This window comes from Marmota flaviventris, chromosome 13 (assembly GCF_047511675.1).
Source record: "Marmota flaviventris isolate mMarFla1 chromosome 13, mMarFla1.hap1, whole genome shotgun sequence".
In the NCBI taxonomy this organism is placed as follows: domain Eukaryota; kingdom Metazoa; phylum Chordata; class Mammalia; order Rodentia; family Sciuridae; genus Marmota; species Marmota flaviventris.
This window is the reverse complement of record NC_092510.1, coordinates 16,236,425-16,256,006: the sequence shown is the minus strand read 5'-3', so window position 1 is coordinate 16,256,006 and position 19,582 is coordinate 16,236,425. Positions and strand designations below refer to the sequence as shown.

The window sequence follows — 19,582 nt, the reverse complement described above, 5'->3', positions numbered from 1 at the left end:
CTACCATTGAGCTACACATTCCCAGCTCTTTCTGTTTTCAGACAGGGTCTAAGTCACTCAGTCTGACCTTGAACTTTCAAGTAGTCTGCCTCAGCTTCCTATCTGAGTAGCTGGGATTACAGAAATATACTACCTCACCTGACGATGATGGCAGCGGCAGTGGCTTCTTCTTTGGCTTCTTCTTCTTCTTCTTCTTCTTCTTCTTCTTCTTCTTCTTCTTCTTCTTCTTCTTATTATTATTATTATTATTATTATTATTATTATTTTAAAAGCCTGATCTGAGACAAGATTGTTTATCTGGTTTCCTAGTATTTCCTAATTGGAAAAAGCCAAATCTAGAGAAAAAAAATATTTTCTCTTTTTTCCTTTCACTCTACCAATAAATGAAAGTTTTGCATTTCAATAGTTTTTTGAAAAATTCCCTAAAGTAAGCCTGATTTCAAAGAGAAGTTTTCAAATTAAGAAGGACACAGAGAAGAAGTTCTAGAAGGTCTCTTGGTAGGCAGAGAACTGTTGAATTAAAAGATAACTGAGCCAGGCGAGGTGGCACACTTCTGTAATCCCAGCAATTTAGGAGGCTGAGACAGGAGGATCGAGTTCAAAGCCAGCCTCAGCAAAAGCGAGGTACTAAGCAACTCAGTGAGACGCTGTCTCTAAACAGAATACAAAATAGGGCTGGGGAAGTGGCTCAGTGGTCAAGTGCCCCCGAGTACAATCCCCGGTACTCCACCACCAGCAAAAAAAAAAAAAAAAAAAAAAAAAAAAGATAACTGAGTTTGAGTTCTACCCACATCATGGCAAGCTGGAGCTATTGGGATTCTTATTTAACCAGGGCTCATTGGTTCTCACTAAACCTTATTCAAAGATTTGAAAGACTTCAGCCATGGCTAATAAAATAGAAGATGTGAAAGTCTCCAGGAGGAAAGTAGAAGTTCTCAGTTCAAAAATAATCCTAGAACAGAGCACATTCCTAAAGAGAGTCCAGCTGGTATCTAATTAACTTCCTAATTTCTGTATGTGTTTCTCAAGGTCTTTCCAACACACAGCTTCACATTCATTAGGTGAGATGGCATGACATTCAAGGGGAGCATATTTGAGACCTAATTCCATTAACCTCTCACTGGTTAGCCACATTTTTGTCTTATTATATTATCTAAGCAAGCATTTCAGGGCATTTAGCCACAGAAAACAGCTGTTGTATGTTGTTCAATATTTGTTTTTATAGCCCTCTCACCCAAAGTTTGGAAGTTTGCATTCCTAGTTCCAAAAACATACAAATACTCTTGTTACTTTTTTTTTTTTTTGCTTCACTCCCTAATACCACTCTATCCCCAGTTCTTTTCATTTTTTATTTTGACATAAGATCTTGCTAAACTGCTGAGGCTGGTCTCAAACCTGCCATCCTCCCGCCTCAGCCTCCTGAGTAGCTGGGATTACAGCATATACCACGATGGCTGCACATAAGTGTTGTTTGTGTCCAAGCAACTGGCTATAAATGGGTAGGACATGGGAGTATATTCAAGGTCACTGACTCCTACTTTCCCTGAGATCCATTTATCCTACTCCTAAGAAATACAATGGTGATGGCTTTCTTGGGCCCCAGAGTACTGGTCCATGACTGGAGTGTAGAATTCCACAGAACACACCTTTGGAATCCATGGTGCCAGATGCACTGGTAATAGGGGTGGTGTTTCTCCAGTTCTGGCTGACTTAGGGTAGAGCCTTCAACTCACCCCAGGCAAAAAAAGGGAAAGGCCAATCAATGCTATGTTAAGTATTTTATTATGTTATCTCAGTTAATCCTTCAATCCAAGCAACTATCTTTTTTTTTAATATTTATTTTAGTTTTTGGTGGACACAACATCTTGTTTGTATGTGGTGCTGAGGATCAAACCTGGGCCGCACGCATGCCAGGCGAGCTCGCTACCGCTTGAGCCACATCCCCAGCCCCCAAGCAACTATCTTAAGAGATCTGTGTTATCTTCATTTCAGAGTTGAGAAGGGGCTGGGGAATGTAGTTTAATGACAGAGTGCATGCAGGTGCAAGACCCTGGTTCAATCCCTAGTACTGGGGGGAGGGGGGGTCATTTCAAGGTATGAAAGCAAAGGGAAAAGTGTTTTGTTCAAGGATATACCTAGCAACAGGTAGGGAAGGATTCAATTTCAGAATGGAATGTCTGCTACTGTTTTTTTTTTTTTTCCTTTTTGGTGATGGTGCTGGGGAATGAAACCAGGGTCTTGTGCATGTGAGCTTGTGCATGTGAGGCAAAAGTGAAGTGCTAAGCAACTCTACCAACTGAGTTATATTCCCAGCCCAAATCTGGTGCTTTCAAAATTTTTGTTATACACAAGAATTGGGGTGTGTGGATAGGCAGGGAGGCCAGAAGGATCCCAGGAGAGGTGGGAAAGGAATGGGGATGCTGAAAGGGAGGGGGAAATTTGAGGCAGAAGAGTCAGCAGAGAAGGTAGTAACTCTAAGAATTCAAAAGACCCTCCAAAGTGATTTGAATGCTACTAATTTGAAATTGAAGATTACGTTCAAGAAGGCAGGCAGGAATTATGGCTCCTCATATCAAAATGGTATAAAGGAAAGAAAAATCTGTCATTTGTCCTATAGTTATTGGGCTGACTTGTGTCACCATTTTTTATGGGTACTTAGAATGTATACTTAGCATGTTCAAGGCCCTGGGTTCGATTCCCAGCACCACAATTTTTTTTTTTTTTAAATTTAAAATGGTACAGCATAATGTAAAGCAATATTTTTTGTGGTGTGTTGCAACCTATGTATGTGGTATGTGTGTGTATATGAGGTTGGGGGGAGAGAACAGGGTTGAGGGATTAAGTGGTTTTTTTTGGTACTAGGTATTGAACTCAGGACCTCACACAAGCTAGGTAAGCACTCTACCACTGACTATACCCCCAAACCCTTTTTAACATTTATTTTGAAATAGGGTTTTGATAATTTGCCCAGGCTGGGCCTGGACTTGGAATCCTGAGTGACTGGGATTCCAGGTATGTGCCACCACTGGGCTGATATTTTTTAAAATGTATTTCTTAATATGGTTTGTGGTCAAAGATGTTTGAAATCCACTGATTTCAAGAGAGCTTTGGAGGTTAGAAACACATCCTTTCCCATTCAACAGGCCAAATGCTTCCAAATGTGTTGTCAATACTCAGTCTACCTGTCTATTGTCACCAAAATCTTCTCAAAACAGTACTATTCACAAAACCGTACGTACCTTTCATTTTTCCCCTTTCAGTTTTAGCATTTGCAAAACTGAAAACCAGTACAGGTGCTACTCTGTCTTTGAAATTAAGACTTCCTGTCGCTGTCATTTGTCTGCTTCGGCTGGCTGCTGAGCCCTCCCTTTATTTGCTGAACTGCAATGTGAGGTATGGACTGGGTGCTGCCAGAAAGCACAGGAATGAAGGTGGCTGCCTTTTTCCACTGGCAGGAACAATTCCAAAGCCCTGGGGCAGGTGTTAGTTCTCTTTGCAGGAATATAAATTCTTAAAGTATCAACTTCAATTCAAAAAACTGAGAGAAATCCTACCAAGCTTGTGAACTATATATAGTTTGTGTATGTGTGTGTGTTTCACTTTTCTATCAGTAGATCCATAGGGTATGTAGAAATAGTAAAGAATAGGGCAGCCGGGCATGGTGGCACATGACTGTGAACCCAGGGACATGGGAGGCTGAGGCTGGAGACTGCAACTTCAAGGCCATCCCTCAGCAATTTAGCCAGACACTGTCTCAAAATTAAACAAAAAGAGATAGGGAGGAAGCGTAGAGGTGAAAACCCCCAGTACTGTAAAAGAACAACTATAACAAAAAACAAACCAGTATGGAATGGCACTGGAGGGTAACTAAGTACTACACTCATCTGTGACTAATGGCATCCCATATGTTCTCATGAACACCAGGATTAGGAACTGGGCTCTCCCATATAACTCTATGAGAGTACTGGGCCACAGTAAATAGAAATGATAATAGTACTTACCTCGGAGGGTAAGTACAATTGCCATTGTACTTATCTAATAGCAATTATGTGAAGATCAAATGGGGTACTACAGACATGGAAAGCACTTAGTAAGTGCTCAGTACAAAACAGTGATATTCCTAAGCTTAAGAAAACAAACAGGAAAGCCAGGGTGTGGTGGTGCCTGCCTATCCCAGTGGCTCAGGAGGCTGAGGCCTGAGATTGAAAGTTCAATGTCATTCCTCAACAATTTGGCAAGACACTATCTCAAAGTTAAATAAAAAGGCAGCACCCAGTCCATACCTCACATTGCAGTTCAAAGCCAGTCTCAGCAACTTAGCGAGGTCCTAAGCAACTTAGTGAGACCCTGTCTCAAAATAAAGCATAAAAACAGCTGGGGACGTGGCTCAGTGGTTAAGTGCCCCTGGGTTCAATCCCTGGTACCAAAAAAGAAAGAAAAAAATTAGGAAGAGAGTCCAAAATATGGTGCATATCGGCTTAAACCTCGAATCTCAGCTATCAGGAAACTGATAGCAAGTTGGGAGATCCTGTCTCAAAATAAGAAATGAAAAGGGCTGGGAGTGTAGCTCAGTGATAATGACCCTAGGCTCAATCTCTGCTACTTCAAAAGCAAACAACAAAGAACAGATACATGAAAAAAAAAAAAAAAAAAAAAAAAAAGGAATTTTATTGTCTTTTAAAAAATGTGGTGGTGCTAGGCGCAGTGGTACACACCTGGATTCTCAGTGACTGGGGAGTTTGAGGCAGGAGGATCACAAGTTTGAGGCCAGCCTGGGCAACTTAGTGAGGTGTTAAGCAATTATGTGAGACAGATCCTGTCTCAAAATAAAAAATAAAAAGAGCTGGGGACTTAGCTCAGTGGTAAAGTGCCCCCTGGGTTTAACTGCCAGTACCAAAAAAAAAAAAAAAAAAAAAAAAAAAAGTGTGGTAATGGGGAGTAAACTGAAGGAAACTATATTAGATGCATCTATGAATGTGTCAAATGAACCCCATTATTGTGAATAACTATAAAGGACTAATAAATAACAATTTTTAAAAATGTGGTGGATCAGGAGTATAACTTAGTGGTAGACCACTTGCTTAGTAGGCAGGAGGCCCCCAGGTTCCATCCTTGGAAAAGGGGTGGGGGAGGAGAGAGAGATGGAGAGGCAACCACCATTCTCCTTTCATTTCCATCATGCCGAGTCTCCTAGGTTCCTTATGAAATGGAACCCTTTACAATTTTCTGAATGACTTATTTTACTTAACCTCCTAAAGTTTCATCTATGTTGTTCCATGTGTCAGAATTTCCTTCCCTTTTAAGTCCATTTTCTTTATAAAACCTATCAATTCTTTTTCAGTCTTTCAAAAAAATTAATAAGTAAACCTGATGACACCCCTCTTTCTCCAGCAAAGGCAAATAATTTTTCCTGAAATTCTCCCTAGAGTTCTCTGATAATAGTGTCTCCATAGAAATGCTAATTGGAAAATCAGTTTTCTTAAGAAAGGTATTATTCCTCCAGGCAGGCTGGAGGAATCAACATTTCTCTAATACTTGTCAGTGTTTTGTAACACTTTTTCAAGTGCCAGTTGTAGCTTGCCAGTTCTTCTGAAGTGTGGAGGGTGCAAATGGGGGAAATCAGAATGGTAACTCTGTTCCCTTGGGGCTATTTCTGTCATGATGATGAAGCATAAGTTCTTTTCATTATTTTCATTTTACATAGTCACTAGTTATGTGGATGGTGGCTAGAAACATTGGATGAACTGATTAGTCACTGTGTGTGAGAAGTCCAGCCTTCCCAGAATTTTCATATTTGCCTTCCTTAAGGCAGTCAGGTTTTTCATTACAAATTGTGGGTTTAATCTGTTTCCACAAAAACTGGAATCTGCTACCAGGAGAGGTGGTGTGAATTTGTAATCCCAGCTATTTGGGAGGCTAAAGCAGAAGGGTAGCAAGTTTTCGAGGCTAGTCTGGGCAACTTAGTGAGACCTGTCTCTAAATATAAAATTAAAAGGGCTAGGGATGTAGCTCAGTGGCACAGTGCCCCTGGGTTCAACCCCCAATAAAAAAAAAAAAAAAGAGTAAATACACAAACTAGACTCTGCTTACCAATGCCACAAAAAGTATTCCCTTCAATAAACATAATGGTGATAGAAAAGGCAAAAACAAACTGAAAAGTTATGATGAAAAAAACATGATGGATTTCTTTTTTTCAATTTCTACTTTTAGTTTACGTCTTGTTACTTTTCATATCTTTTCTGGAAAACTACTTATTTATTAGTACATCATAAACATAGCAGTCCCTCCCTATCTACTTGGGTTCTGTATCCATGGAATCAACCAAACTATCAATCAAAAATGTTCAGGAAAGCTGGCTACAGCAGCACATACCTGTAATCCCAGTGGTTCAGGAGGCTGAGGCAGGAGGATCACAAGTTCAAAGCCAGCTTTGGCAACTAAGTAGGCTCTAAGTAACTCAGTGAGGCCCTAAGTAACTCAGTGAAACCCTGTCTCAATAAAATACAAAAAAGGGCTGGGTATGTGGCTCAGTGGTTAAGTTGCCCTAAATCCAATCTCTGGTACCAAAAAAGAAAAACAAAAAATAATGTTCAGGTAAAAAAAAAAAAAAAAAAAAAAAGCTTTATATGTGCAGACTTTTTTTCTTGTCACTATTTCCTTAACAATAATAGTAGAACAACCATTTACATAGCATTCACAATGTGTCAGGTATTATGAGTAACTTAAAACACAATGGAGGGTATTCACCCATTACATACACATACTATATGTCATTAAATGTAAGGGACTTGAGCATCAGTGGATTTTGGTGTGTGCAACAATTCTGGAGCCAATCCTGCGTGAATACTGAGAGACAACTGTGGCCTCTGTGATTCTGGGTGAGGATAACATCAGTGTTCAAGATTTAGTGATATATTTATGCTTTCAAGATAAACATTTAGGGATGGAGATGTGGCTCAAGCGGTAGCGAGCTCGTCTGGCATGCGTGCGGCCTGGGTTCGATCCTCAGCACCACATACAAACAAAGATGTTGTGTCCGCCAAATGCTAAAAAATAAATATTAAAATTCTCTCTCTCTCCCTCTCTTAAAAAAAAAAAAAGATAAACATTTAAAGCTTAGTACATAATGTAATACTCTATCAGCATCATATTTCAAACTATTAAGAAATTTTAAAAATCAAATTAATAATTCATAAATTTCATTGCTAGACTCAAGTGATTAAAAGGTTAGCAGAACAACTATTCATAATAGAAATAAAGAAACTGAAGTAAAATATATTTGCTACTGCCTTATTCTTAATAGTTTTGCTCTTTATTTGATAGTAGATTTTCTAATGATTCAGAGCTTTATGGCTCACAAAAAGATGCATCAATGAAATGCCCCAATGTATTTAAAAATTTCCATATTATATTAACAAGTAACTAATCTACATTTAGGAAAAAACAAAAATTAAACAGAACTAATAATAAAAGTACTCTAAAATCCAGAGCAAAAATATTTGGTAACACTTGGTTATTAGTACCACAGTTCTTTCATGATGAAGGAAAAAAATCATTTTTTACATTTTTTTAAAGAGAGAGAGAGAGAAGAGAGAGAGAGAGAAGAGAGAGAGAGAGAGAGAATTTTTTAATATTTATTTTTCAGTTTTTGGTGGACATAACATCTTTATTTTATTTTTATGTGGTGCTGAGGATCGAACCCAGCCCCCCGCACATGCGTTACCGCTTGGGCCACATCCCCAGCCCTTACACTTTTTTTACTAAAAACATTATAAATCAAATTTTAACTATGAAGTTGAAAATTGTTTCACTTTATATATGAAACAAAGATGCAGGTAATAAGTTTTGAATTGTTTCCCATACTTATTAAAACTTCAAACAGGAAGAATGAAGGAATAATAAAATCAATAACTATCTCTAAATTCTGAAGGGATCTGTATAAACACATTGCCAAATTTGCTTTCTCTTTCTTTCTCTAGACACACTTATTTGCAGTTACTTTTTCTTTTTTTTGGTACCCAGAGGCATTCCACCAGTGATACTCCTAGCCTCACCCCCCCCCCCACCACCACCCCCTTTATTTTGAGATGAAACAGGGTCTCACTAAATTGCCTATGCTGGCCTCCAACTTGTGATCCTCTTGCCTCAACTCCCAGGCAGCTGGGATTACAGGCATGTGCCACCACACCAGGCTTACAGTTAATATTTGAAGTTGCATGCTTTACCATTCATCTTCTCAGAATAACAGCCTCCTAAATAACCACAATATTTCCACATCAAAAAAGAGTCATTATTCTATATTGCCTAATATCCCAAGCACTCTGTCAATGAGCTATTGACAATTGCCAATGACATATTCCATACTTGTGTGTACTTGTGTTGCTGAAAGCTCAGTCCTTGTCCCTGATGCCAATCCAATAATGAGGACAAGGTTTTGAAAAAAAGGAAAAAGAAGGTTTATTTTGCTAGTAAAGGAGAAACACAGGGGACTCCTGTCCAGAAGCTGTGATTCTGCCAATCAGCAGGAACAGGGGGCCTTTTAAAGAGGTGACTCAAATGCTACATTCCAGAGTTCTCTGTTGGAGCTGTAATTCACTTGTTAATTTGGGTGACACTCATTTGGAAATCCTCTGGAACCATCCCCAAAGTCTTAATGATTTGGTTCCTATGGTGGGTGTGTACTCAAAGACAGATAAATCTGCCTAGCATCCAGAAGAAAGGTAATCCTAATTCCCCTAATAATAGGGAGAGGGAAAAGCAGGGAGAGAGGAAGAGAAAGAAACTTTTCCATTTTAAAAATAAATTGCAAAGAGGGGAGGGAGGGAAAGGGAGGAGGCAGGGGATTAGCAAGGATGGTGGAATGTGATGGACATCATTATCCAAAGTACATGTATGAAGACACAATGGGTGTCAACCTACTTTACATACAGAGATATGAAAATTTGTGGTATATATGTGTAATAAGAATTGTAATGCATTCCGCTGTCTTGTATTTAAAAAAATAAAATCAATAAAAATAAATAGATTGCAGTGGCAGAGCAGCAAGTTATATTCAAAGCATAAAGTGAACCACTGTTACACTTGTAGTACTGAAGATTGAGTCCAGGGCCTTGTGCATGCTAGGCAAGCACTCTATCAATGAGACAAGATCTGGTTTAAGTTGCCCAGGCTGGTCTTGGGATTTGCAATCCTCATGCTTCAACCTCCTGAGTAGCTGGGATTACAGGCCTGTAAGGGTAAAAGAAATTGAAGTTAAAGCGTAAAAGTTAAAGGGTAAAAGACTGGGTGTTGTAAAGTTTCTAAGCTGCAAGGTCTGAGTTAAAATGTAAAGGATTAGGTATTGTTAGGTTTCTATGCTACCTGCAAAACCTGAAATTTCTGTAACTGTTAAGACAATGCTTGGAACTGCCCAGTAAATATTTCCCCTGACTATTTGGTTGTTTAATAAGGGCTCTGTGTGGTCGCACGTAGGCATTGCAGGGCCTGGACCAATCAGTTTAAATGTAACCCCCTCCTTAGGAATGACCTATCACTCCAGCCTGACCTGTTCCCGCCAATGAATGAACTAATCATGTTTAGGAGTTGTTGTTCAATTTTCCCGCGCCTCATGATGATTTGTTCTAATGTATACAAAGCCCTCCGCCCTCCCCAAAAAGTGTACTTAAGCAGTGCTCAGCCCCTGCTCGGGGCTCTGGGCTGCTTTCCCTTCTTGAGTGGGCACGGAGCCCCAGCATGCTGGTTCAATAAATCCCCTTCTGCCAATTGCATGAGTGGTCACTTGGTGGTCTCTTTCTCCGACGTTTCGTGGGACCCTTACAGGCCTAAACCACTGTTTCTAGCTTGACATTTTTAAAGAGTGCAGGCTACTTGTCTTGTGAAATGTACCAACGTTCTGTATTTCTGCTATTTAACATGTTCATCCAGGCCTAGACTTTCTGTCTTAGAAGCATGACTGTATCTGGAACATATACTTGTCTGCTGGTGCCCTCCCCATGTCAGACTTTTTGTCTTCAACTATACCAAGAAGAATACTCAGAGGTCTCAGGTGAATTGAGTTCAACTCCTTAACCCTTCAAACACTTTGCTAGCTTCAGGAAGAAATATCATTTAAATGATACTGACAAGTCTTCTAAGGTACAAGGAAAAATGTATTTCCTAGCAACTCCTTGGCCTGCAGCAAAGGTGGGTCATTATAGAGAACTTTAAGGGGCCAAGGTCTGTTCTTGTTATGTGAATATGTGGGAAGAAGCATCAAAAGGGCTTCCTTTTATTACTTTTGTCTACCAGCTTCTGTTGTGCTAAATGCTAGATTGGAGGAGTGAAAAAGGTATATCATCCCATCTTTTACCAGACTTTAGAAGAGTTATTATTATTATTATTTTTTTAAAGGTAGGGAGTGTGCAGTTGTGCACTACCTTCACTGAGACCTATGACAGTCTGAACTCGGAAAGTATTTGATCAGGTCCCCAAATACTGACAGTTTTTCCAAGGCATCTCGCCAGGTAGACATGAAAATCTCTGACAGCTAGGCCCTCTGCTTGAAATATTTCAAAGAAAAGAATCATGAATCTATTTTATTGGTGTGAAAAATTCCAAATTAATCAGACTACATTAATACATAGGTGTGTGCCATCTGGGTACATTAGATGTAAACAGGCTTAAAAGGAGCACTACTATGCAAAAGAACATGGTAAAATGGCATTTATATCTGAACTCTGATGATTGCATATAAACATATGCTATTTTGGGCTGATACCTCTTTGGAAAACCAGCCTTAAGTAAACAAAAGGTTAGCCCTGGGTGAGGTGGTATTCTGCAGGTGCAGACACAGTCAAGTGTTTTTGTTTTTTTGAAACATGATTGGCGAGCTAAGAAGTTTATCCGCTTGGTGCCTCAAATTCTCAAAACAGTTTATTTGAATACTGAATGAATGGCTAATCTCCTACAAGTTTTGGGGCTTTAACAAGGTAAACAAATGGGTAGGCTGTGGCAGTAAACATTGTATTTAGTTCCAGGCTCATCCAGGTTTCCAAAATTCCTCTCTTCCTCTCCTTTTTCTATACCTAGCCTTCCTGCTCCCCAGCTTGGTCTCTCATACCTTGTAAAAGTATTGAAATTGCAAAGGAGACATTTTTAATTATAAGTACTATGGTAATGAATTCAAGTACACTCATTTATCATAAAGGGCTTTCCCATCTGTCTCTAAAGTATACTTAAAAATGATGTGTATTTGATAACATTAGCACCAAGCATCTTCCACATGTTAATGTTCACTGTTTTAAATGTTCCACCCCGCCTCCCAAGACAGCATAGTGGTTGTTCCAGAAAGAACACATTAGTATGGCAATTTGTAAATCAATGGATGTGTAACTGATGTGATTCTGCAATCTGTGTATGGGGTGAAGGTGGGAGTTCATAACCCATTTGAATCAAAGTGTGGAATATGATATGTCAAGAAATTTGTAATGTTTTGAACAACCCACAATAAAAATTTAAAAAAAAAAAAAAAAAAAAAAAAAAGAACACATTTATCTCTTGTTTGGGAATGCCTGTGTGGTTTCTTCCTAATTTATTTGCACTCCAATCCTTGGGGATCCCATCACAATCCCCCTAGGCAAAGGGAGATTAGGGAACAAGGCTGGCTGCTTTTCCCCACCCTACCAGAGAAGGGAAAACAACTTCCCCAAGTCCCACAAGTTCTTCTGGCCACTGTACAAATTGTTCTTGAGCATGGAGAGTTTCCAAAAGCCCTAATTAGCAACTCACAGCAAACATTTCTTTGCATTAGCTAATGATCTGGCTACACTTGTAAGCAAACAGAACCAACATATCTAATCAATGCTGAAAAACCAACCAAATGCCTATTAAACATCTGGATGTAATTTTCTAGTTAGAACAAAACAAAAACATATGCAGGTTCCTTTGATCTGCATCTTAACAAAGAAATTGTTGATAAAAAAGCATACTGGTCAGTCAATGTGTCATTTCCATAAAGTCTGCTCATTTCTCTTCAAATGCTCCCAGCTTAATTTAGTTGGTTTCCTGCAATCTCTAATTTTACCATATTGTGTGAAACCACAGAGGTTCTTTGGATGTGATTTTACTGCTGCTTGGATCTGCTACTGATTTTTTTTTTCCCTTCTCTGCCTTCTTTCCTCCACCTCCACACCCATTCCGTCCTTTTCTTTGGTAATGGGGTGGAGGAGGAAAAGGTTATAAAGCAATGCTGGGAACATTTCTTCTGGACCCTACATTCTTAGGTTTTAGAAAACTTTCAGGGGAAAAAAAAAGCCAAATGAGGAAATGTATGAGCAATAACTTGTAATTAAAACGAAGAGAAAATGAAGAGGGTGAGGTGGTGTGTGCCTGTAATCCCACCTTCTCAGAGGGTCAGGCAGGAAGACTGCAAGTTCAAAGCCAGCCAAAGGCAATTTAGTGAGGCTCTATCAACAAAATAAAATACAAAAAAGGCCATGGATATAGCTCAGTTCTTGCTTAGCTCCTTGCTATGCCCTGAGTTCAATTTCTAGTACTGAAAACAAACAAAAAGCCTAATTTTTTGATCAGCATCCATATATTTTCCTGCTGTGTCCAGTATCTTACTGTATGACATTTTGTTTTTATAATTATTTAACCTATTAGTTGAAAATTTAATAATCAGCAATAAATGAATGGAAATATACCTATATATGCATCAAGATAAACAATCTGACAATTTTTGTTTCTTCTGCAGAGGATCAAAGGGGTACTGTTTTGTTCCAAGTCAATTTCCTATGGAAGTAGTATACATAATATTATTTTATGTGAAAACATAACTGACATACGAATATGATAAAGGTAAAGAAGATTATGGTTAACAGACTTTAAATAGAAGATCAAAATTATAGATTTCATGAGTAGGACTATTTTCTTTTAAATAGGCTGTAGGCAATCTGCACATATATTATTTATTTAAAACGTAAGATTAAAGCTACTTGATTGTTTAAACACTATCATTTGTAAAGCAGTTTGATGAGAGTTTTGTAGTATAATTATTACAGCATGACAATCATGGAGAAAATACGACCTTGAAAAGGGACAAGGCCTTCTCCTACTCTCAAAGAGGATGCACTGAATGATAAAGAAACCTTCCAAAACCAACCATCTTTATACACGCAATTAGAAGCCTTTCAATTTAAAAATCATTAGGAGCTTTCTTTTGTTCCCCCAACATACTACATTTTAAGACAATCAGAAGGCCTGGTCTGGTTTCAAACTTTATTGGTAAGGAAGTACTAGTTAAGAGTATTTCCCATTGTTAATCTTAGCAAACTGGTAATATTCTGAGTGGACACATTTTCTGTGAACAATTAGAGAACATTTTAAAGACAATATGGCTAGTTGTGGAGCTTAAATTGATAATCCCAGAGACTGCAGGAGGGTCACAAGTTCAAGGTCAGCCTCAGCAATTTAGCAAGACCCTAAGTAATTTAGCAATTACCCCCTCTCAAGGGCTGGGGCTGTTACTCAGTGGCAGAGTGCTTGCTTAGCATGTGTGAGGCACAGGGTTTGATCCTTAGCACTGCATAAAATAAACAAATAAAATAAAGGCAATGTGTTCGTCTACAACTACAAATTTTTTTTTAAAAAATATCCTGTCTCAAAATTAAAAAAAAAAAAAAAAAAGAAATCTGGGGATGTGGCTCTACACCCTGGGGTTCAATCTTCAGAATCAAAAAAGAAAAAAAAAGGACAAAGTGTTAGAATTTTGAAGAAGGTGTGGTAGGGAAAAAAGTAGCAACACTTTTGCTCCTGTCCAAAAATACTCTTTCCTTTTGTGTTTAATTACCAGTCTGTGCCAGTTAGACAAGGCACACTGAGTACATAAAACTCAGGGAAGCCAGGAAGAAGTCTCAGTGTAGGCAAAGTCTACTTGTGGCATAGAAGAACTTTCTACGCAGTTCTGGCACTGATTATGGGATAAACTGACCACAGACTGGCATTTGTGGCCCAATCACTGGATGATGAATTACAGGGGCACAGGCTGCCAAAGCACAAAGCCTAGTTGTCCATGTATCATCTGATTTCAAATGTCCTGTATGTGGAGCAAGCCTGCTCTCACCATCACTGTTTAACCAAGGAGAAAGGCAGTGTTTCCCTCTTTTCATGCTCCATGTTAGTAGTAATATGAATAACATAACCCCCTTCCCAATTCCATTTAATGAACATGCCCCAAAACTGCCATGCCAAACTTGTTTTAAGAATTTACTATGGTCTTCAAACTGGCTCAAAAATTGCTTTTTTATTTTTCATTTATAATTGATATTTGGGATTGATGCAATTACATACAAATCAATATCATGCATATTTAAAAAACAACTTCAACAGTATTATCTAAAACGATTCTTTTAATATTTCAAAGAAAAAGATCTCTGTAAAAGCAAAATTTCTAATAAAACATATGTCTACTTAAATAGGCCCCTTCCCATAAGCCTCTTGAAGGTAAAATAAGGTTTTAAACTAAGAGGTAAAATAAGGGATGGTTTTAAAAAAGAGGGAGGATTTTAATACCAAACATTTGTTTACTAGTTTCCAAAATAAGATGAACGATTGTCCAAGATGCACCTTTCTTAGGGCGGAAGAAAACAGCACTATTCTACTCACTGCTCACATGCAAAGAGCTCCACTGAACTAGTCTTTAAAGTTTATAGGTAGTGGTTGGGGGGGCTAGGAGTATAGCTTAGTTGGTAGAGTGCTTGCCTAGCATGCACAAGGTCCTGGGTTCAATCCTCAGCACCACCAAAAAGTGGTATATAAAGTATAGGTAGTGGAAAAACAAAATAAATAAATAAAACTATACACATGGGAACTCTGAAGGTTTTTCTGCTGTGTATTTGGACATACATCCCAAAACTGGAAACTCTGAGTTCTATCAGCATCCCTTTTCAACTAAGAACCTTAACTATGCCACCTACCCAAAGTCTTTTCAAGCAGCTACTTAACACTGCTCAGCCCAAGGGTACCACCCAAACGCTGGGGGTGGGGTAGGCGGGGCAGGTTTTTCAGGTCTCTGGGATGTGTTATTCCATTGTCTCTCTTTGTTCCTAAGACATGGAAAAGACTCGTGGTCTCCCGGTTGAGAGGCTCCTGAAACGTTCCGTCACCTCCTCCTTCCTCATACACAGCCAAGTCAGACAAGGACCGGGATTTCCCACCCCAAGGAGACTCATCTGCGCCTGGGACACACGTGCCTAATATTGGTCGCACCTTGGAAATCCTTCCCGCCAAGAAGACAGGCCGGTCTTTTTGCAAAATGGTTTGAGATCCTTCAATAAAACCTGAAACCCACTACTTGCGGAGCAAAGCGGGTAGGTGGGGTGGGCGGGCATTATCGTCAGGACTAATGCCGCTGGTGTACCTATGCCACCTAATGCATTGCTCATCTATGAATTTTCCATTAAGTGCACAGTTCGCTTCTGCATCCGTGAAAAGGTAGCTCAAGGTAAAACAAACCTCACAGACATTTTTGAACGTAACCTCACTTTCAAAGAGTAGCATCAAACAAGGGCCAACACCGAAAAACACATTTTGCTTAAATTACCCAAAAGCGACCCCTTCGTCCCCAATAAGAAACAACGCGGTTAGTCTCTGAGTTACTTTCACTGAGATCTGAAGATTTTCATTAAAGGGAAAAGTGAACAAGTGGAAGGGTTTCTGCAAAGTCTAGCCCCCAGCTTCTGCCACTGCACTATCGACGGTCCCTCCAGCTTGCGCGCTATCGCGCGCTCCCAAGCCAGCCCCACGTTACTTTGATTGACAGTTAAGCCCCGCCGCGCTCCTTCCCACCGACCTTCCAATCCTTCGTGCCAATCTCCGGGTCTCGCTGCTTCCCATTGGCTGGTTTTGGCGTCCCGCGGCTCCTCCAGGAACAGTTCCTCACTGAGCCCGGGAGGACGCGGCTGGCGGAGAAGGGGCGGGGGGAGGGTGGGAGGGGAGACGGGGGAGAAGGCGGAGATGGAAGCGAGGGGGGCGGGTAGGAGAGGAGGGGGAGGGGGAAACGGGCCGTCCGGCACCGCGCAGCCATAGGCTCCGGGGAGGCGCTACGTCAGTGCCCCACGCTGGGTACGGCTCACTGGATTGGCTGACGCGGGCCTCTGCTTCCCCCCCCCCTCCAGCTCGGCCCCTGGCCCCCGCCCGCTCTGTGCTTGCGGCCCCCGCCCGCGCGGGGCTGGGCGGGGCGGCGCTGGTTAGCCAAAGTGTGAAACCGCTTGTTAAAGTAACCGGCGCGAGAGGCGCGGGCGGCTGTGGCGGTGGGAGCGGCGGCTGCAGGAGCAGCAGGAGCGGCGGATACCCGGTGCCCAGCGTCCCCGAGGCAGCCGACTGCTCCACCCCCACCCTCCTACAGCCGGGCAGGACCTGCGCCACTAACCTGGCCCTCCGCAGTCCCGCGGCGACCGAATCCTCTTTGGCTGCGCTGCTGTGACAACTCGGGACTCGCCCTAGGAGTTTGCCCGCTGGGGAGGGAGACCAAGCGGCAGAGCGCACTCTTGCTCTTCTCTCCACCATTTCGCGGATGTCTTCCCCTGGGTCTTGAGAGAACTTTGCTGCAGGCTGGAGAGCCCTTTGCAGAGAGTGAGAAAAAGGGAAGAAAAGAAAAAGACCCAGGAAGAAGAGGCGCTGACGAAGGGTCCTGAGCGGCTGTACGGCGGGACAAGTGCGCGCAGGGCACTGCGCCCTAATGCGCCCCGGGCTCAAGGAACAGCGGGTGGTTGCGGGATTCATCCACGAGGAGTAGCCCTGTGGGTCCAGGAGCGTTTGTGCAACCGCGGAGAACACCGAGTGCCGGTCGCACGGGGCGTGCCGAGCCGCCTCCCTGCGCGCCCTCCGCACTTTCCTCGCTTCCTCATCTCTCTTTCCCCATTCGGGGCTGAGGCTCTGGACCACCGGGTGAGGATCCTCAGCTTTGATCCCGACCTTGCAGTTTGCAGAAGCCAGTGAGCGCCTGGCCAAAGACGCCGCCCGGACCGAGGAGTTGCCCTGGAACGCCGCCGGGTTTGTTTGTGTGTGGGTTAGCTGGGGGTGCCGCGTCACCTGCACCTCGCCTACTGCCACCGCTGTCGCAGGGAAAACCCGGGGAGGAGGCTGATCAGAAGAGCAAAGCAAAACAGCCCGCCTGGATTTGTGTGCCCGGGACGGGCGCCCGGCAGGCGGATCTCGGAGAGGAGTGTCGCCAAAGTCACCGCGACCCCACCTCCTCGTTTGGGCGGCCGAGGGCCGCGGGTTGGAACGCAACCCCCGCGCTCTTTCCCTGCGCGCCAGAGACTCCGCGCAGATTTTCGGAGCAGCCCGCACCTGGGCGCCCCACAATGTGGCCCTGAGGGCGGAATACCATAGGCAGGAGTTGCCGCCGGCACCGAGAGGCCACAGAGTGCGCCCGGGTGCGTGGCCAGCGCGCCCCGCTTCTGCCTGGCCTCCTGGCTTAATTTTCCTCGGCGGGATTAAAGTTGGAAATTGAGCGGATAATTGAGTTGTCCGGGAACCGAGCTGCGGCAGCCGCCAGAGCGATGTTCCCGCAGAGCCGACACCCGGTGAGCCAAGGGCGGGTGGTTGGATGGGGGGCTTGAGCAAGGGTTGGGGAAGGGCTTTCCCTGTGCGGTAAGGGACGAGTGGCTACTGCAACCTGGCAGGCTCCTTCGCCCCCAGCGGTGCCAGGGTGAGTGGGTCTTGGGCTCGCCCACCCTAGGGCAGGGAGTGAAGTGAAACTCAATCCCCCCCTTTCCTTCTGGGCCCCCTCCTATTTGACGTCTAGACATGGCGGACGAGGGCGCCCGGGGAGGCTGGGGTTTCTTTCCTGGAGCCACACCCTTCCCATTTTCCCGAGGCTTGTGTGGGCCCCCCCCCCCTTTGTTTCTTGTCTCCCTTATTTACATGTCAATGTAGCCCCTGTTCTGGTGCGCCCAGTGGTGGCCCCGGCAGCTCTGGGAATGGGGAACATCAGGCTGTTGTTTTTCTCCTCCCGTCCAGGGGTCATTATCACCCGCATGGGGGAGGGGGCGGCGACGACGACTCCTTGATCTGGCTTAGTCCTCTCCAGTCTTGGGGCAGCTCCCTTTCCTGGGTCTGGTTGACCTAGGCACAAGGCGCAATCCGCCCTGGAGGATGGAGGAGATTGTGTTCTGAGCCTTTTTAGAAGCTGAGGGCAGGAGGAAGGGCCACTTTCTCTCCAAAGTGAATCGTAAAGTTGAGTTTGGGGCTCGTTTTTTCACCACTTAACTTTATTTTTGTTTATGTCTTATCCGATTTCTCGATTTCTCCCTCTCCTGACTTTCTGCTTTATCCATCCGCCCGCATTCTGGTGCCTCGGTGCCCCTCGCTGGTCACCCCCAGACGCCTCATCAGGCTGCAGGCCAGCCCTTCAAGTTTACTATCCCGGAGTCCTTGGACCTGATTAAGGAGGAATTCCAGTTCCTGCAGGCGCAGTATCACAGGTGCGTGTCCAGTCGCGTCACGCTAGTGGTCGGTCGCCCAGGCTGCCCGGTGCCCCTCATCTCCCATTCTACTGGCGTCCAGGCGGTGGCTTGTGGAGTCTCAGTTAAGACCTGTCATTCATGTTACCCCCTTCAGTGTCTCTTCTCAGGCCACCTCTTTTCTCTTGTCTCCTCCTCCTCCCATTGTTTCCCTTTTGCCTATTTGCTGCTGTTCCAGGGAGTCCTTTTTCGTGTATTTAGGAGTTGCATGAGAACCGTCAATATTTGCACTTCATTTATTTATTTTGCAACAGGCTGAGCTGAAACAATGGTTCAATTGATGCCTCAGCTCTGGAGTGCGGGTTCATGGAAGCAAAGCCATGTTGAAATCGCTGTTTGCCATGCTAGGAAATTGGGTTGTCTGAGACAAATTCCATTAGGGAAGGCTAGATGCTTTTATTTATTTATTTTTTGACTTTTAGCTTTTTTTTTATTTTATTTTTTTTAATTTTTTTTATTGGTTGTTAAAAACATTATAAAGCTCTTGACATATCATATTTCATACATTAGATTCAAGTTGGTTATGAACTCCCAATTTTACCCCAAATACAGATTGCAGAATCACATCGGTTACACATCCACATTTTTACATAATGCCCTATTAGTAACTGTTGTATTCTGCTACCTTTCCTATCCTCTACCATCCCCCCTCCCTCCCCTCCCATCTTCTCTCTCTACCCCATCCACTGTAATTCATATCTCTCCTTGTTTATTTTCCCATTCCCCTCACAACCTCTTATATGTAATTTTGTATAACAATGAGGGTCTCCCTCCATTACCATGCAATTTCCCTTTTCTCTCCCTTTCCATCCCACCTTATCTATCTGTTTAATGTTAATCTTTTCTTCCTGCTCTTCCTCCCTGCTCTGTTCTTAGTTGCTCTCATTATATCAAAGAAGGCATTTGGTATTTGTTTTTTAGGGATTGGCTAGCTTCACTAAGCATAATCTGCTCTAGTGCCATCCATTTCCCTGCAAATTCTATGATTTTGTCATTTTTTAGTGCTGCGTAATACTCCATGGTGTATAAATGCCACATTTTTTTTATCCATTCATCTATTGAAGGGCATCTGGGTT

At 42.7% G+C, this 19,582-nt stretch overlaps 2 protein-coding genes across 7 annotated transcripts in view; one reads left to right on the top strand and one right to left on the bottom strand.

Annotated features, from left to right (window-relative positions):
* Positions 1-9,025: 9,025 nt before the first annotated feature.
* Positions 9,026-17,371, bottom strand: LOC139701610 (uncharacterized). Its single transcript, XM_071600772.1, has 5 exons — positions 17,231-17,371; positions 16,409-17,121; positions 15,830-15,938; positions 12,684-12,771; positions 9,026-9,228 (listed from the first exon to the last, which is right to left on the bottom strand). The coding sequence occupies exons 1-5, from the start codon at positions 17,369-17,371 to the stop codon at positions 9,221-9,223; spliced, it is 1,059 nt and encodes a 352-aa protein (XP_071456873.1). The 3' UTR covers positions 9,026-9,220.
* The window catches only part of LOC114081183 (uncharacterized), a 220,761-nt gene continuing 217,968 nt past the window's right edge, over positions 16,790-19,582 (top strand). For all 6 annotated transcript variants that reach the window (XR_011704068.1, XR_011704070.1, XR_011704069.1 and 3 more), the window contains exons 1-2: positions 16,790-17,567; positions 18,367-18,467. Coding sequence is in view for 3 of the 6 variants with exons in the window: in XM_071600482.1 (XP_071456583.1) it covers positions 17,544-17,567; positions 18,367-18,467 (125 nt within the window). In the remaining 3 variants the exon portion in view is untranslated. The remainder of the gene's footprint in view (positions 17,568-18,366; positions 18,468-19,582) is intronic.

Excerpts from the sequence above, each read along its gene's own strand:
- LOC139701610 (XM_071600772.1), bottom strand. The coding sequence starts at position 17,371 with ATGGTATTCCGCCCTCAGGGCCACATTGTGGGGCGCCCAGGTGCGGGC. Across the intron at positions 15,939-16,408 it reads GCGGGACTGCGGAGGGCCAG|CCGCGTCCTCCCGGGCTCAG; the intron begins GTTAGTGGCGCA and ends CTTCTCCGCCAG. Across the intron at positions 12,772-15,829 it reads TTGGCACGAAGGATTGGAAG|GAAATTGACTTGGAACAAAA; the intron begins GTCGGTGGGAAG and ends CTACTTCCATAG.